The 18,044-nt window shown below is 43.0% G+C and overlaps 1 protein-coding gene across 6 annotated transcripts in view; it reads right to left on the minus strand.

Moving 5' to 3' along the window:
- MED12L (mediator complex subunit 12L) overlaps positions 1-18,044 on the minus strand; it is a 201,831-nt gene that overhangs the window by 17,397 nt on the left and 166,390 nt on the right. For all 6 annotated transcript variants that reach the window (XM_077348672.1, XM_077348671.1, XM_077348670.1 and 3 more), the window contains 8 exons: positions 17,704-17,813; positions 16,792-16,927; positions 13,315-13,476; positions 11,405-11,773; positions 8,995-9,151; positions 6,782-6,975; positions 3,902-3,991; positions 2,126-2,346 (listed from right to left, as the gene is read on the minus strand). In XM_077348672.1, coding sequence (XP_077204787.1) covers positions 2,126-2,346; positions 3,902-3,991; positions 6,782-6,975; positions 8,995-9,151; positions 11,405-11,773; positions 13,315-13,476; positions 16,792-16,927; positions 17,704-17,813 — 1,439 coding nt within the window. The remainder of the gene's footprint in view (positions 1-2,125; positions 2,347-3,901; positions 3,992-6,781; positions 6,976-8,994; positions 9,152-11,404; positions 11,774-13,314; positions 13,477-16,791; positions 16,928-17,703; positions 17,814-18,044) is intronic.

The following is an 18,044-nucleotide window of genomic DNA, read 5'->3' on the forward strand; positions in this document are numbered from 1 at the left end:
AAGGCTTCCATACTAAAATCTGCCTAGGCTCGCAGCGACTGAATGGAAAATGAGTGGATATGGCTGGAAATAATAAAAACAGGAAGCTAACACATGCGCTCTCTTTTGCTCTCCTTTCAATATGCAAATATTCAGATGAAAATTTAAATGTTTAAGAAGGCAAAGTGGCCAGAAATCAACCTCCAGTCATTACACTGCTTTCAGGGGGGGCTTTGTAGGATCAAGCAAGCCGGGCACTCAAATAAGCTAAACATGTATGCAGGCTTCTTCATGTGTCTTTTCATAAACTGGAACTGCATGCATATCCCTTAAAAAAAACCCTAAAAAAACCATTTATGTATTAATTAATTTAATGTATCTACCACCCCCACCCACATACCCCCCAACAGAAAAGTCAGACGTGTAATTATTTGAAAAGGGGCTCAATTTTTGCTTTATTATAGCTGGGCAAGAGACAGGTGGCACAGATGTACTTTGCAAGATAGCATCTAGCCATAAGAACGGCTTCCTGAACGGCTATAATAAGAACAGTAAAATCTAGGTGTGATATATTTCTGAACTGACCCAGTGGGCCAATATTTTATCCACAGAATGTTCTTCAGTAACGTCTTTAGTTAATTAGGCCGCTTTGAGATTAATATAAAATAAATGAAGACAGGAAGAGAATTTAACACTAAACAATTACTATAACTTTAGTTCTTTTGACAATTCTGTGAGTTATGTGTTGTTATTCCATTGGCTTTGTCTTGTTAGTTTGATATTTGCCTAAGAAATAGAATGTTTTCATGATCACAGAAATGGAACATCTGGAACATAAAGACTGCCAAGACTGCTCCATGTCTGGTCCCTATTACCTCTGGGATACTTTGTTTTATGGAAATGTTATATTATTATATGCAAGCTAAAGCTTTTAATAAGTATTACAACTTCAGATAGATGCGCTGTAGAATCAAACGTTTTGAAAAATTATGGGTCGGGTCCTCCATTAAGAAGTCTTGTTTTGTTGGAGAACTTTTACACCCTTCCCTCTGGGGTACAACTCTGCATTTAGAGAAAGGGAATTGTAGGAACCAACCCTTTGTTTACAAGCTTGAATTCTGTTCAACTGAACAAATTGTAGCAATCTGATTAACAGATTCCATTACGATAAGTACTAATACGTAAGAGGGTACACACTCTAGCATTCATCACAAATCTAGTTGAAATTATAGAATTGCATCATGGAAGTGGTGAACAGCTGAGATACCATTTTTCAGAAGCATCCAGCCCCAGCCTGTCTTTTTAAATCACATTAAAAAGGTGACATAATTATGAGTCACTCATTATGCCTTACTGTTTGGTCTCAATGAGATGTCACCTTTTCTAACATTTCCACGGTTCAGATTTGAAAAACCACAGCATGGTTTGGTGCTACAGGGCCCTGTTACCATTTTTGCAGCTACAGGACTTTAAGGAAGCCGGTGGAGTGTCCATGTGCTCAGCAAACTCTTGGGTTGCATGGCTAGGGTGGGGAGCCAGACCTCCAGCAATGGCACCCAGAACCCAGCATGGGTCAACATCAGGGAGGCTGCAAGTAGGCAGGCAGTTCAGGGGGCTTTACCTGCCTGATCCTCCCCTATATAGCCAAGTAGCTGTGCAATCCTTAGTCTCTGACTGCCATAGCTGCCCTCCTCACCTTCCCAGGGATTTGGTTGTTATGGGCTATGCTTGATTTATCACAGCTTTGGGTGGTTGGGACATGGGACAGATCCTTTGGTTAGTGAGACAACGCCTGTGTGCCCACATGCCATGATTCTGGGGCTCCCTCAAGAGGTCTTGCGGTAGAGCCAATTTCAGCAACATGCCCAGCTTGGGAACTGTTGGTGGGGCTCTCATGCTCCATGGGCAGAAATTGTTCTGTCTGTAGAAATGCTCCAAAACACAGCTTGGAATTATGTTCAGGCTCGCCCTTGCCTTGCATGCCATGGTTTGCAATCCTGATTTGGAGAGGGAGTGCAACCAGATTTGGCTGTGATGTGATACTGCAGCTTGTTAACATGGCAACGTTTCTCAAAGGCTTGCCTGTAAGGCTGTCTTTTGACAAAGTGCATAAATCAAGGCAGCTAAAGGATGGAGAGTGTCTCACCGCTGACTGCCTGTTAAAGGCTGAAGATAGGCAGCTGCTTGCTGTTGGATGTATCCACTTGGCTGCTGTTGCATCTGCCTTAGCCTTTCCATTAGAGCTGGATTAGAATGAGCTGCTTGATATGCCCTGGGATTGTAGGTAGGAGAAAGGACTATACCCCCAGACGGTTGTGGTTGCAATGACATCTGCGTACTATACATTGTATAGCCATGAGGAATAGTCTGCATGGAAAACATTCAAAGATAAAGGTTTTTTCAATGTCTATGCTTTGGGAAAAATATCACTGCTTTAATAAAAGCAAGATGACAAAAGGAATGAATGATCTGTAAGTTGTAAAGCAGCACTGTTGTTCCAACATGCCATCTAAAACCCTTTTTTCAATCCCTGGATTTTAAATAGGGTGTTTACATTTCTTTAGGGCTGCCAACTGAACCTAATAAAGAAAATTAGGTTCAATTGGCAGCTGTAAAGACATCCATTCCATGCCAGTTTTTATTAAACGGGCACAACATTTATGGACGCCAGACAAATACTACTTTTGTCCCATTCCTTCACCGGGACCCTTGGCCAGCCCTGAGGCCAGAGTGAGGGGGAGAGGAACCTGTGGCATTGCAGGGAGGGAGCCAGTGCTAGGAACTGGCTCCTGGCTGGGTCCTGTGGCAGCATCTCTTCCCCCCCCCCCATGCACACATCAGCCTTGTTGAAGCCTAGCAGCTGAGCTATCTTGGGCTCAGACAGTTGCCTGGGTGTCAGGGCCCTCTGTTGGAGTGGTAGTGGGTTCCCCTGGGCTTGGATGGCAAATTTGGCAGCTACTGGCATGGTGGCAGATGAGTGCCTTGTCTCCCAGTTGGGGGATGGTCCCGTTGTAAGCCTGGAGCCTGCTGAGTTTGACCTGGGTGGCCCAGCCGTAAATGTCTCCCAGATTCACTGGGCTGACAAGTCCAGGGTTCCGAGACAAGTCCAGGGTTCCATCTATTCTGTGGTCAGGAAGGGTGGAGGTTTGACGTAGGGGCACCAAATTTTCAGTGTAGCTGTGAGAACCTCCCCTCAAAAGAACCCTCAATTTTCAAACAGATTGGGCCAGGAGGTTCAATTTTACAGGCACCCATGGACTTTAATGGTGCTGAATCAATTCGTCCAAACCCAAATTTCCAAATCCAAACCTCCAAATCCAAACCAGTGATTCAGATTATTTGGATTCGACCAAATTGATTTAATCCAGATTCAAAGAGTGCTGATTTTTTTTCTGTGCACATTTCTGTGGAATTCCCACCATCAAACAGCAGTTGCAGGGTATAGCTTTTTAAAAACTAGAAACAAATGGCCTCAGAATGCCACTGTTAGGGGGGGGGAGAGCTCTTGTCATCCCTCAAGCTATTTTCTCTGTGGTGGAACAACATTGTGGGGGACTCCTCCACATGCACAGACAACTCCATGTGAAGCAGCAAAAAACAGGGAAATAGTGTGTTTTTTTTTCCATGCAGGAAAATGATTTTGGAGGGGTGGAGGCAGGAGCCCATCTTTTCTCAGAGGTGACTTTGAGCATGCAAGAAGCTGTCTTATACTGAATCAGACCACTTTGAAACTCCTTCAGGTAGTGAAAAAGCAGGCTACAAAACCCAACTCCTCTTCTTCTATTTATGCATGATTATAAGCTATCTTAAAGCCACTTGTAAATCACTAACCAGTTGTAGGGCATCCCAAACCTCAAGCTGTATTTCCAACACCAGCCCACACAATCCCATATGGAATCCATCCTTAAGAAGAGTTCTTTACCTGCCCCTGCTGAAGCCCTGGGTATTGGGGAAGCTGAGATGATGACCGGACTTGTTGAGCAAAAACAGCAGCCTGATCAATTGCTGGGCCCTGAAAATGCATTTAAAAATCAGAACATTAATTCTATGTATTCTAAACTGAAGCCATGGACATGGGTTTGAGAAGTGCAGATGGTTGAGAAATTTGTAAATAAAATCCAGGAACAAAAGTTTGAACACTTGCAAACAAAAATGTGCAAAAGTGTTATATGGCTGCACACTATATATAACAATTAGGTGTGTAACAGAAGACATATCACTGTATTTGCTGGGGTATAAGACTACTTCCCCCCCCCGAAAAACATGCCTCCAAGTGGGGGGGGGGTCGTCCTATACACCGGGTGCACTTCAGTTGGGATAGACAGAGCTGCCCATAGTGGCCTCCTGATGCTCACCCACCTCATTCTACATACCGTCCAGTATCGCGCGGTATTCAGCGTGCCCGTGGCGGGTCATCAGCGTGGCTGTGGTGAGCATCAGCAGCAAGACAGGGGTGCCAGCCTTTTAGGCGTAACCGGCCCATTCTGCTCGGCGGGAAGCAGTGGCACTCTGGCCCGCCCCTTGTCTACGCAGAGCTCGCACATGCGCACTTGCGCACTAGTGCCGGTCACAGGGAGATGCAGGGGTGGGCCGGAGGCACTGTGGTCACGCTGCAGCCGTACAATGGTGACAATGACAGGTACTGTAATGTAATGTAACAAACTCTATATTTTGAGTGGAAATGTTGGGGGGTCGTCTTATATGCCCAGTCGTTATACGCCGGCAAATACGTTATATGCAACCCAGGGTCAAAAGCCGAAACATTACTTCCTATATGAATTCTTGCGGAAATAATTTCCATTTCTCTTTCTAAGCCATTCGTAGAAAATTTCCTGAACACACCCTGGTGTGATTCTTTATTTAGCAGCATTAGTGGGCCTGGTTCATCAGAACATAGCAATATAGGACCTTGTCCTCAAGGGCTTACAGTATAAAATGTGATGTAACAGAGGGACCACAAAGGAAACTGGAGGTGGGGATAAATAATGGAAGGGAAACACATTAACTTCAGTCTCACACACCTGGACAGTAAGTGAGAGGTAGGGTTGGCACAAAGGCTTCATGGACATTTTAAGAAACAACTTGAAGAAAGAAAAAAAATGTCATCTCCCAGGTGTTCTGGGAGAAAGTTCTAATACAATCACAACTCCACCCAGGAATGGGGATGAATTTGCTCTCTCTCTCTCTCTCTGTTCCACCAAGTAGCACCAGCAGGAAGTGTTGCTAGATCCTTAAAATATACTAGGATTTTGTCCTGTCTGAAGCACAAGACAAGAATCTTTCACTGCTTGTCTTCCAGCAGCAATATATGACTCTAAGCAACCACAGCCCGATCTAGCATAGGTTTCTCAGAATACTCCTAACCCACAGACTGAGAAGCGGTCCACTTTCTCATTTTTTTTATCCCACCCTTCTTCCAAGGACTCAAAACATCATACATGCATCTTCCTTTCTCCACTTTATCTTTTCAACAATCTTGTGAAATAAGTTAAACTTAAAGATAAATGGCCCAAGATCACTCACTGAGCTTCATAACTAAATGCTGGTTTGAATCCAGGTCTTCCCAGTCCTAGTATTAACACTGTGGCCACTTCTTCTTCCATTTTACTTACCCTAGAAAGAGAGACTGGCCACATTCCAATACAGCTATTTCTTCTATTCAATTTTAGTATGGGCAGTGCAGAATGTGGAAGTAGCTTAGTCCCTTCCTGGAAAGCTCACAGATCATGCAACAGAAAATACTGGGGCTAGGGGAAGGAAGGTGAGTAAGAGACTGGAAATTGAAAGGTGGTGTAAATTTAAGGGTGAACCTGCTTCTGGCATTGTACTGGGTGTTGAAAAGGAATCTGAAAGAAGAAAGGCCAGGTGGTTCAAGGGAACAGAAGGAAAGAAGCTGTTTTCAGGCCAAGAGTCCCTCAAGAGAAGTCACAGAGTTGGAAAGGTCTAAATAACATCAAGTAATCTGGTAGCTGAACAAAGTTTGCAGGATCAAGAAGTGAGCAGCGCTTCTGGCTACAATCCAGAGCACATTCCTGGTGTCTAAATACATTTGAAATAAGGCAAGTAATGAAATGAAGAGAGAGAGAAACGATTTGAAATGGTTTGATTATCTGGATATAATGACAAACTGTGGTTCAGTATGACAGATGAAGCAAGCCAAAGCCAAAGCACAGGCCTGGTTCAGAAGCACGATACTTTAATTTTGCTAAATTGTGGGTGGCCAGGATTAAGCTATCTGGAAAGGCCATGACTAGCCTCAGCCAGTTTAATGGACAAATTATAGGAACAGTTTTCAATTTTCCAAAGGTTTTGCAAAGCAGCAGGCTAAAGATATTTAAAGCCTAATTATTGACAGTATTCAAATCTGATACACACAAATGATAGTGTGTCCAGGCACAAACATCTCACATGAGTCCAGAACCTCATTCTAAATGTGATAACCACAAAACAATAGCATAAGTGATGTAAGAGATTTCAGAACTGGTCAAAAACTACTTTATTTTGAATATTTTTAATGGCTTTAAATATCAGAATCACATTCAGTGTCCCATCTGCTGCCTGTGTCACATGAGAACAGAATTCTACAAGACTTGCAGTAAAATTAAAAGAGGAAATGGAGACGACAAGATGAGAGCAGCATTTAAAGGAAACCAGCCACCCATGTGCAACAAGTTAAAACGTTCTTTATCCTAACTTGGCCTCTGACACAGTTTTCTGCCTCATATAATCCTACTGGAAAAGACAATGAATTAAATTAGTACACTCCCCAGATTGAAGGGAAAACTACTGGGAAAGGCCTTGCCTGGGCTTGCTGCCTTAGAAGACGCTGCTGCTGCTGCTGTAGCAGTTTCATCTGGAGGAGGTGCTGCTGAGAAGCAACGGCATGAATGGGTGGTGGTTGCATCACAGTGCCGGAACGCCGTTGCAACATGTTGGACAGGACTTGCTTTGTGCTGCTGGGGACCAAGGTACCAGTTGGGTCCAATCTGGTGCCACCTAAGAACACAAATTTCTAAACATCTGCTCAGCTCACAAAGGCTGAAAATCCACAGACAACAAAGCTAAATGCCAAGAAACATATTCTTTCAAGGATAGAAACAGCGACCAGACCCCGACTAGTACATACCTTTTTGTAAAAAATGAACCAATATTGCCCAAACATTATAGCAGCATCAACTGGCAATGGATCATAGAATCGTAGAACCATAGAGTTGGAAGGCAGTTCCAGGGTCAGCTAGTCCAACCCCATGCACTATGCAGGATATTCACAACTACCTGCCCACCCACGGTGACCCCAATTTCATGTTTTCTGCCACAATATACAACAATAACCACACTCACTTGGGGTGGGACTGTATAAAGACGAGGATTAAGAGCTGTTTTTTGGTACCCCAATTTTTACTGTAGCTTACAATCACCCCCCCCTCCCCCTCCCCACAACTGACACCTTGTGAGGCAGGTGAGGCTGAGGGAGATCTGAGAGAACTGTGACTGACCTAAGGGCACCCAGCTGGCCGTATTTGGAAAAGCAGGGAGCCAAACCTAGTTCTTCCAGAATAGAGACAGCTGTTCTTACCCACTACACTATGCTGGCTCTCAGGTCCATAGGTCTACCATGATGATTCAGAGGGTCAAAAATATCCACATTGTTTGACAGGTATAGCTTCAGGCTCGTGGTTTGTTTCTTTTGAAAGATGGAAAAAGCCAGCATGGTTCTTGTCTCCTATATGTGATATAACCTCAAGGCTAGCTGGCCTATTTGAGTCTATGGACTACAGCAGGGGTAGTCAAACTGCTGCCCTCCAGATATCAATGGACTACAATTCCCATGAGCCCCTACCAGAGTTTGCTGGCAGGGGCTCATGGGAATTGTAGTCCATGGACATCTGGTGGGCCACGGTTTGACTGCCCCTGGACTACAGAGTGTGTGGAGTTGATGAGAGATACCACTCATAGGATGGGCTGTCTCAACACTGGCTAGAAGCCTAAAGGAGTTCAGTATTTTCAACAAGAAAATATTTTATCATCATGTCTTAACTTGAAGTAGATCTTTATCATGGCCCAAGAAAAGATTACACATTCCCGATTATTCATAGCAGAATTCTTCACTCTGGAATATAGATTAGGGTCCAACAGCATCTTAAAAGGCCAACATGATTTTCAGGAGATACACTTTCAAAATAAACAAAGGGAGGTTTTGCTTTTGTAAGATTATACCCTGGAAATCTTGTTAGCCTTTAAGATGCTCCTAGACTTAAATCTTGCTTTTTCCTGCATGCCAACACAGCTCTCCATCTGAAACCAGCTCTGAAATCTATCACTCCTCCCCCACCCCCAACATGAATGCTCCTAAATAATATTTGTTTAAGGTCAAGGATATGTAGATATGAACATGCAACTGGCTTTGACTAATATAAAAAAGAAAAGCTATTTTTGTTTTAAAGTAGTTTTTTTTAACTGTCTTGGGAAACAAAGGGTGTCGTTTAATTTGGTTTGATTACTACACACATTGTTATCTTAAAGACTTCTGAAAGAAATACAGATTTCTTTATGTGGAACTTCAAATGTATTGTGTATCAAGAAACAGCATTAAATATTTGTGTCTTTCTCTAGAGAGCAAGAACAGTTACCCTCTATAGAACCAAAGTCTTGCTCTGCTGCCCTCTAGAGTATATGAAATAGTTTTTCAAAGATTTGCTGATGTTATCCAAAAAATACTTTCTTTAAGGGGAAAAGGGAAACTTTTTCTCCCTTACTAATAACAATGAAGCCAAATGACCAATCATTCCAAGTGACAGATTAAACCTTACTATAGGTACTTTTTTCCCCTGTAGCAGCCAAAAACAATCTGGATTTGACCAATCTTTAATGTTATTCAATACAACAATGTATCAAACAATATTCCCTTTATTTTTTTATTTATGTATTCATGTATTCAAATATTCAAAAGAGCATAAGCTGCCTGTGCCTTTAAAAAGCAAATGTCTTGTGCCCTCATATGAACCCCAGACATACCTGATGGAAGAGGCTGGTTTTGAACAAAGAAGCCAGTCTGTTGTGGTTGCCCCATAACATTATAGCCCCACAAGGCTGACTGAGGATGGTGCATCATTTGAGAAGAGACCGGTGAATAATTGGGAGGTACTCTATATATGTTGTTCTGTGGGTAATCCTTAGGCAAAGCAGGAAAAAAAATGTTACTGACGTTCAGACCCTACTACCTCATAAATAATGCCAGTTTTCCTACTGAATTATTAAAGGCTTCACAGCCATTCCCATTGTGGCTTAGAACCCTGTTAAAAATAGATTCCGGCACAGAATCTACAAAAGCCAAAGCAAGGAACAAACCTTTTCCTAGCTGTTGTATCGCTTTTACGAGTTAATCTGTGTATAAGCGGATATTTTAAAAGCGGGTCACAATGCTATGAATGTTGTAGCGGAAGCATACACAGGAAAGCCAACACTGGTAAGAAGTTACACATCATGATATATTGTGCTGTTGTATTAATTCATCTCTTGGAACTTCTTGGTGGGAGAAAAACTCCAGGAGATTATACTAATTCAGTATCGAACAATATGTGGCTCTGTTCCCTGTATATCAGGGGTAGTCAACCTGTGGTCCTCCAGATGTTCATGGACTACAATTCCCATGAGCCCCCACCAGCAAATGCTGGCAGGGGCTCATGGGAATTGTAGTCAATGAACATCTGGAGGACCACAGGTTGACTACTCCTGCTGTATATGATAATTTTGGCTGGTTGCATTTCTGCATTGTCCTAGGGCTCCCTCCACAGGTCCCGGATAAAGGTTTTCTCTGGATACAGCCTCACAGTATCATTCCCTTTCAGTGACAAGAACACACACAGGCACAGAGGCTTCATTTGGTATTCTACCACAATCACCTGGATATTTGCCACGGCCACATTTAGGGAAACAAGACAATTAACATTAGAATCTTGTTCACTGTTAATCTATGAATCACAGACACTTGAAGAGTTGCAAGGATGAGTTTAGGAATGGAGATTGTGTGCAACTTTGCACAAAAATAAATGAGGAAGAAGTAGAAAGATTAGTTCCATCCCTCAAATGAGGCTTATCTGACTCATAGTTTCCGCTACCCCTCTTAGAATTTGGCTGCTTGGGTCCTTACAAGGATCCTGTGGAAATCCCATATTCAACCTGTTCTCCAGCAACTGCACTGGTTGCTGGTTGAGTTCAGGATCAGATTTAAGGTGTTGTTTTTGAACTTTAAGACCTTACTTGGTATGGGACCTGCATACCTAAGGGACTGCCTCTCTGTATTTGCCCCCCCCCCCCCAAAGAGCACTTCACTCAGCAAATTCCAACCTGCTGGTGGTGACCAGCCCAAGGATGTGTGCTTGGCCATGACCATAGCCAGGTGTAATTGATTGGTTTATGTCTTTTCAGTAGACTAATTTTTAGGATTTTATTAATTTTATTGTATGGAGTTTTTATTTGCAAGTTTGTTGTAAGCCACCCCAAGGACCATATTGGAGAGGGGCAGCCTAGAAGGCTAACAAATAAAATAAAATCTAAGAACATCAGAACATTACAAGAGCCTTGATGGATCAGACTTCTGGTCCATCTAGTTCAGCATCCCATTCTGCACAGGGGTCACCAGCATGTTACACCATTATGTTGAGTAAAGAAGTATATTCTTTTGTTCATCCTGAATCTACTGCCCATTAACTTCATTGCATACCCCTGAGCTCTAGTCTTTTGAGAGAAGGAGGGGGAAAATCCACTTTCCCCACTCTCTCTATTCTATGCATTATTTTATAAACTTCTATTCTATAAACTTATAAAGGTTTCTCTTTTCTAAACTGAAAAGTCTTAGATTCTACAGCCTTTCCTGATAGGGAAGATGCTCCAATCTCTTAGTAATATTGGTTGATCATTTCTGTACTTTTTCCAGCTCTGCAATGTCCTTTTGGAGATTTGGTTACCAGAACCGCCCACAGTATTCTAAATAAAGCTGCACCTCCTTGATTTTCTTGGGGAGGGGGGCAGAAAAACTTATATCATGTTTGCTGTCTTGTCAAAGGTAAAATTCAGCTGTGGGTTTCAAAGGGAGGAAGCCCCTGTTCCTGACTTGCTAGGATACTGTTCTCCAAGTGTGCTTCCTACCAAATAACATAGCATGATTTCACCTCAAAACATTAGGTAGAAAGACAGCATATTCCTGTACCCTTTCCAGCTCTGTATCCCAACATATTACACTGTTGATCTAACCCATTGGATACACCCAACAATTTTCCTGCTTAAACGTGACCTTGTTGGGTGCAATTGTACAAAGTCCAAAGCAGGTTCTGTATCTACCAAAAGACATTTCCAGATTCCCAGCAGGGTTAAAGGTATACCACAAAGCCTCCCACCTTTTGTGTCCTGTGTTCTAATCACTCACATCAGTTTTAGAACTTGATTTGCCTTTTCTTTTCCTGCCTTTTGCCTTCTTCTCTTCATCAGTAGACTGTTTCCCCTGATCTGACAGTTCTGCTGATTTTCTCTCCGGTTCCTGAGATGCGGGAGTGATGGGCTCTTCCTCTTCCTTGTCTTCTTCAGGAGGAAGAGGTAAAGGCTCGAGGTAGTAACTCCGTGGCTTGGGTTTCGGGTGAGTGTGATAGAGAAGAAGGTGCTGCTGCTCCTCGTATTTTATTATCTTCCTATCGATGCGGACCGTGCCAAACCAAGCCCAGGAGAGTGGAGCGGGATTCTTGTTACCCTCAAATAAATCCCAGGGGGATACTTTCTGCTTAGTTGAGACCTGAAGCCCCTGTTTCAAAATTTAAAATGAAGAATAAAAACGATGACATTTTTTGACCAACTCTAAAACTGTGACACCATACAATGCAGCATCATGTGAGCGGAATCTTCACTTTGAAGCTAATTAGACTGACTGCAGATTTCTTAGTGAACCTGATCAGCAGTCACATTCACCCTGCTAGACACTTGTGATCAGATGAGCTGATCGGGGATATGTCCTGATTGCATTACATATCTCAAACAGATGCTGAACGAGTTTGCCTGGTGGTCAGATGCCAGCTCACAGCTAACCGGAGTATCTTCTGAAATTAAGGTTCTGATTGAATACCACCACCCTCATCAATATAGCTACACCAGGGGTAGTCAAACTGCGGCCTTCCAGATGTCCATGGACTACAATTCCCAGGAGCCCCTGCCAGCATTCGCTGGCAGGGGCTCCTGGGAATTGTAGTCCATGGACATCTGGAGGGCCGCAGTTTGACTACCCCTGAGCTACACAGTGAAGTAGCAAGAGGGAGAAGACAAAGAGCCCATTGCAGGGAAAGGTGTGAGGAAAGCTTAGAGTTTTAACAGTGTATTGTGAAACTGTCTCACGCTAAAATCCACGGCATGCTTGGTTGATATCTGAGATTTGTTTTTAGAAAAAATATTACATGCTATTGAAAACTGCAATCAAGGGCATTTGCAAGCCTCAGTGCTTACAAATGACAATTGCCATTTTCCCACTGTCTGGCAACGTGGTCAACATTATGACAGACTGTTTAACTTACATTAGTATGAAGCAATTTGCAAGTAGTGGCTCACCAAGCATTGAAAACCATTTTCTTTGCTTACTATAAATGTTCAACCTGAAAGATTTGTGGAAATGTGGCAATCTCTTTCATGCCATATGTGGAAGAACTTCATGCCACCAAGTGGTAATGCGGGTGATCTATATGGCACTCCATGACCGATTATGCACTGGGAACTTTACTGCCCCAGCTCCTGTTCAGGAGCACAAATCGGGGCTGGATAAGGTGCACCAGGCCAAATGCTCCCCCGTGTGGGTGCAGGAAGAGGTAGAGCAACCTGCCACGACTAAAACTCCAGCCTGCAGCCTGGCATGAACGGTCCATGTCAGTCACAGATTCCATTTTGGCCTTCAGTATCAAGGCAATCTTAAACAGTTACACCCTTCTGAGACCAGATCAATGAGTTTAGGACATTACTGTGATTTAAGATCACACCTTAATCTCCTATTCCTTAAAGTCTATTCCTGTGGGATAGTCATCTATCCTTGCCATTTTATAGTCACTGTACTATATTCTGGCTGTAATATATACAGCATAATTCAGCAGTCTGGCTGTAATATGACCTAATCACTGTTCCTTTAGTCCACTAAGGGTAGAAGCTCCAAAGATGAAATAGTTTATGAACATATACTCTAAATGTCCTAGTAACAAGTTATACATACAGATACATCTTGTGCAAATAAATTTAATTAATTTACTAATTAAGAGACTACCAATCATGATACATAAACAATGTCTCAAAGGGAAATATTTTTCTTGCCTGTTTTTTATCTATGGAGTCAAATCCAGCAATTTTGTTTCCCTTAGTATCAATCAGTGATCCCATAGGCTCACAAGCAATGATGTCGCACATCTGTTTGGGTAAGGGTAGAAGTTGCCGAACTTTGTCGATACTTTCTGAACACTTATCCCCTAGTTCTTTCTACAGAGAGCAAAAAAGGTTAAATGTGTCACAATCCTAAGGCAGCCACATTTCAGATGAATCACTTCCTTGTACTTTTACTAATTTTACTCAAGATTCAAGCACCACAAGAATGCTTTCTAAGCTGTTTTCCTCTTCTGTTGAAATAAAATGTAACCATAGAAATGTGCATTAAATGCTGAGTTAGAATGCTGGGGTGGGGAGGACAGAGGAACAAAAGTAGCAGAACAATCATCAGAGATGTCAGAATATTGGCCCCAAGCCAGAGAACCATGAAAGCAACACAGAATGGTTACACCAGGGGTGGTCAACCTGTGGCCCTCCAGATGTTCATGGACTACAATTTGCAAATGCTGGCAGGTGCTCATGGGAATTGTAGTCCATGCACATCTGGAGGACCACAGGTTGACAACCCCTGAGTTACTCAGTGCCAAGTAGGGCCATAACTTGATATATCATAGCAATCCCTATGGACAATGTTCTATTATGAATATAGTTTTTTTCTATTCTCATTTATTTATTTAATTGTTATATTTATATACCGCCCTCCCCGAAGGGTCAGGGCAGTTTACATCAAACAGAAACAATACAAATAACTCAGTTTATAATAATATTATAATAACAACATTATGGAACAATAGAACATTGGGGAGAACAATAAGTCAACGTGGGGTGGGCGAGTCTGCAGTGATGGTTGTAGGAGGAAGGCTGGGGGGGGGGAGTGATGGGAAGTGGTGGTTCGGGTCAACCTCAACCAAGTGCCTGGCATAGGAGCTCCCTTTTGCAGGCCCTGCATAACTGTTCAAGTTCCATCAGGGCCCTGGTTTCCTCTGGGAGCTCATTATATCAGGTGGAGGCCAGGACAGAAAATCTCTGGCCCTGGTCGAGGTCAAGCGGGATTCCTTGGGGTCAGGAATCATCAGGAATTTGTAAGTGGTGGAGTGTAAGGCTCTTTTGAGGGGTGTAGGCAAAGAGGTGACCCCTTGTGTACACTGGGCTCAGACTGCATGTGGCCTTAAAGGTGATAACCAAAGCCTTAAGCCTGATCCAGAATTCGACCGGAACCCAGTGCAGCTGTTGGAGGATGGGTTGAATGTGGGACTTCTAAGATGTGGCCGTGAGGACCCTGGCAGCTGCATTCTGGACCAGTTGTAGTTTCCAGATCAAGGATAAGGCCAGGCCAATAGAGTGAGTTGCAGAAGTCCAGTCTAGAGGTGATTGTTGTGTGGATCACTGTGACTAGGTGTTCCAGGGCCAAGTAGGGTGCTAGTAGTTTGGCCTGGTGAAGGTGGTAAAATGCCAACTGCACTACCATCAGGATCTGAGCCTCCATAGGGAGGGAGGTATCAATAATCACCCCCAGGTTCCTGGTGGAGTGGGCCACTGATAGCTGTACCCAATCCAGGTTGGGTAGGTGCGCTTCCTCACTTGGACCTGTCCTGCCCAGTCACAGGATCTCCGTCTTTGAAGGGTTGAGCTTCAGATGACTCTGCTTGAGACACCTCGTCACTGCTTCCAGGCAGCTGGCTAATGTTTCTGGGGGAGAGTCAGGGCGGCCATCCATCAGAGTTGGGTGTCATCAGCATATTGGTGGCAACCCAGCCCAAACCTCCACACCAATTGAGCAAGGAGGAGCATAAAGATATTAAGTAAGATTGGAGAGCGAACTACTCCCTGAGGCATTCGCAAGCCAGTTGGTGGCGGCTTGATGAGCTCTCTCCTAGTGCTACCTTCTTTCCACGATCCCTGAGAAAGGAGATCAGCCACTGAAGGGCAGTCACTCTGATCCCGGCATCGGTGAGGTGGTTAGCAAGAAGTTCATAGTTGACCATGGTGAATGCTGAAGAACAGTCTAATAAAATAAGCAGCACCAAACCATCATGGTCCAAGTGGCGATGGAGGTTGACCATCAGAGTGACTAGCACTGTCTCTACCCCATGTCCAGGCCGGAAACCTGACTAAGATGGGTCTAGGATCAAAGCTGCTTCTAAGTATGCCGTTAGTTGGTCCGTGACAGCTTTTTCAAGCATTTTCCCCAGAAACGCTAAGTGAGAGATGGGGCAGTAGTAGGAAGGCTGTCGTGGGTCCACTGCCTCTTTTAGCCCCTCTGGAATTCTCCTGTTGAAAGGGAGAGGTTGATCATCTCCTGGAGGGGGGCCAGTACTCTTATATCAGATGCTTTTAATAGCCATGATATACATGAGTCTAGAGGACAAGTGGTTGGTTTTGCTGTCTTTATCATCTTGTCCACTTTGATCAGCGTGAGTCATCTGAAGTCACTCAATGTACTCTCCAAAGATGGCTAAGGGGCCTCTCATTCACATTCTGTGTCTAAAGCAGGAGGGAGGTTGTGGTGGAGTGACGAGATTTTATCCGTAAAGTAACTCACAAAGGCCTTACAGCTGATGTCCAACTGGTTATTATTTTGGCACCCTTCCTCCAGGCGTTAAGGGATCGAACTACCCTAAATAATTGTGCTGGGTGTGAGTTAGCAGATGCAATTTCAGACAAGTAGAATTTGCATTTTACTGACTTCACCTTCATCTCATAGACTCTTAACTGCATTCTATAGGATGTTCTCACCACTTCGTCACAAGTCTTTCTCCATGTTTGCTCTAGTCGTCTTAGTTCTCATTTCTTGATATAACATTTCCCACACATAGTAGATACAAAGAATAATAGCTTATTTCTAAATACTGTGTTTTGATAGGCTTGGCATAATTTCTTGGCAGCCACCATACAAATAGATAAGATCAATAGCTTTCTATACCCAAGCATTCTCTGTAGTTGCTCTCACCTTTGGGGAGGGGATGGCTTGCCTGAAGAGGACAGGAAGGATCTTGCACTTGTGAAAAATGTAATTGTTTGGGGGAGGGAGGGTTATAATTGAATAAGGGAGTAGTTTCAGTCTGTGGAAAATAAGACAGTCTTTGTATGCATCTGTGTGTATTACACTGTGCTTACTGTATTGTTCTTTAATTTTGCAATCCACCTTTATTATATTCTTTATTAAATGTAATACAATGCTCTCCTGCATTGCTCTTCAGTCTTGTAACCCTCCTTTATTAGCTGTTTCCACATAAGGAAGGCACACCTAATAACTCCCATCACTTTCCCCCCTACAACATGGATGCTTGTTCTCTATCTCCAAAAATGGTTAAGAGACAAGCAGAAAATGTCTACGCATATACATGTTTCCCTTATTCCTTTATCTTAAAATATTTTTTCCACAACAAAATTGAAAGTATTTGAAACTGTAGCCAAAACTCAATTTAATGGACGCAGATTTCAGAACTCAACTAGGCAACCACTTACTTTCAGCTTTTTCACTAAATTCATGTATGCTCTTTTATTCTCTTCAGCTCCAATTTGGGATGCATTTGACAGGTCCGATGCTAAAGTCCCATTGATCAAAACACTCAGCATGTCTAACACAGTTGTAAATAATTCACTAAGAGAATTAAAAATAACAAACAAGCAGCAGGTTACTTCCTAATGAGAAACAATGGTTTATTTCAGTTAGCCAAATAGTTTATTTAGATTCTTCTCTAGAATGCAATATTTCTTAGTCTGAGTTGTATAAATCTGTTGAATGAAAATAGTGGCAAAATGTAACCCTCTACATTTGGTTGTATTTTCCACAAGTTCTTAAACCTGACATCTGTGTGGCCTTCTTTTCTGATTTTCCTTGTTCTATCTAGGGACGGGAGTGAGCCACTATCTGTCCAGTCATATTAGTTTCTTTGATTGTGACTTAGGGGGCCTTTACCCCTAGGCTTATAAAAGCTCACTTATATCAGACCTTTGAAAACTCTTCCTGAGAAGAATATGGCAAAAACTGTACATGGCCAAAATATTTCAGGACACATTTGTTTAAATTGGAGAGACTACTTTAGCCATGCCCTGACCTGGACGAACCAAGCTAGCCCAATTTTCATCAGAACCTCAAAGCTAAGCAGGGTTACCCTCTGGTTAATACTTGATGGGATACCACCAAGGAAGTCCAGGGTTGCTGGAACCATATTCCTGGTTCAGGTGGATAACCATGCTGGTCTGAAGTAGGAGAACAAAATGTGAGTCCAATGGCTCATGCCTTGCTGGTCTTAAGGGTGGTCTCCATAAGTCAGCTATGACTTAGCAGCTCTTTCTACTACCACTTTATCCATGCACATATGAATAATGTTACTACTGAATGGTGGAGAAATTTACATAATGGTAGTTACATACTTGTTGGTTTGCATATCAACCGTTCCTGAGGTGATTATTTGAAGGAGCAGAAGTGCCCAGTCTGTGGTCCACTGAGTACTTCTCTGCACAGTATCAAACATTCCGCCCACCTAGAATGTGAATAACATGGAAAAGGTAGACATAAATATATTACACTGTCCTTAAAGCATGTCACAGCTATACTGCATTAATTCCAAGGAAGTCTTTGATGATATGCTCTCTTAGACTTATGTGTATACTAGTAAAAAAGCCCATTGTTTGAAGAAGACAATGGGCGCTAGCAGGTGGGGACCAGAGCGAGCGGCAGGCGAGGGACAGAGCGAGGGACAGGCTACCTGAAA

The sequence above is a fragment of the Paroedura picta genome, chromosome 8 (assembly GCF_049243985.1).
Source record: "Paroedura picta isolate Pp20150507F chromosome 8, Ppicta_v3.0, whole genome shotgun sequence".
NCBI lineage: Eukaryota > Metazoa > Chordata > Lepidosauria > Squamata > Gekkonidae > Paroedura > Paroedura picta.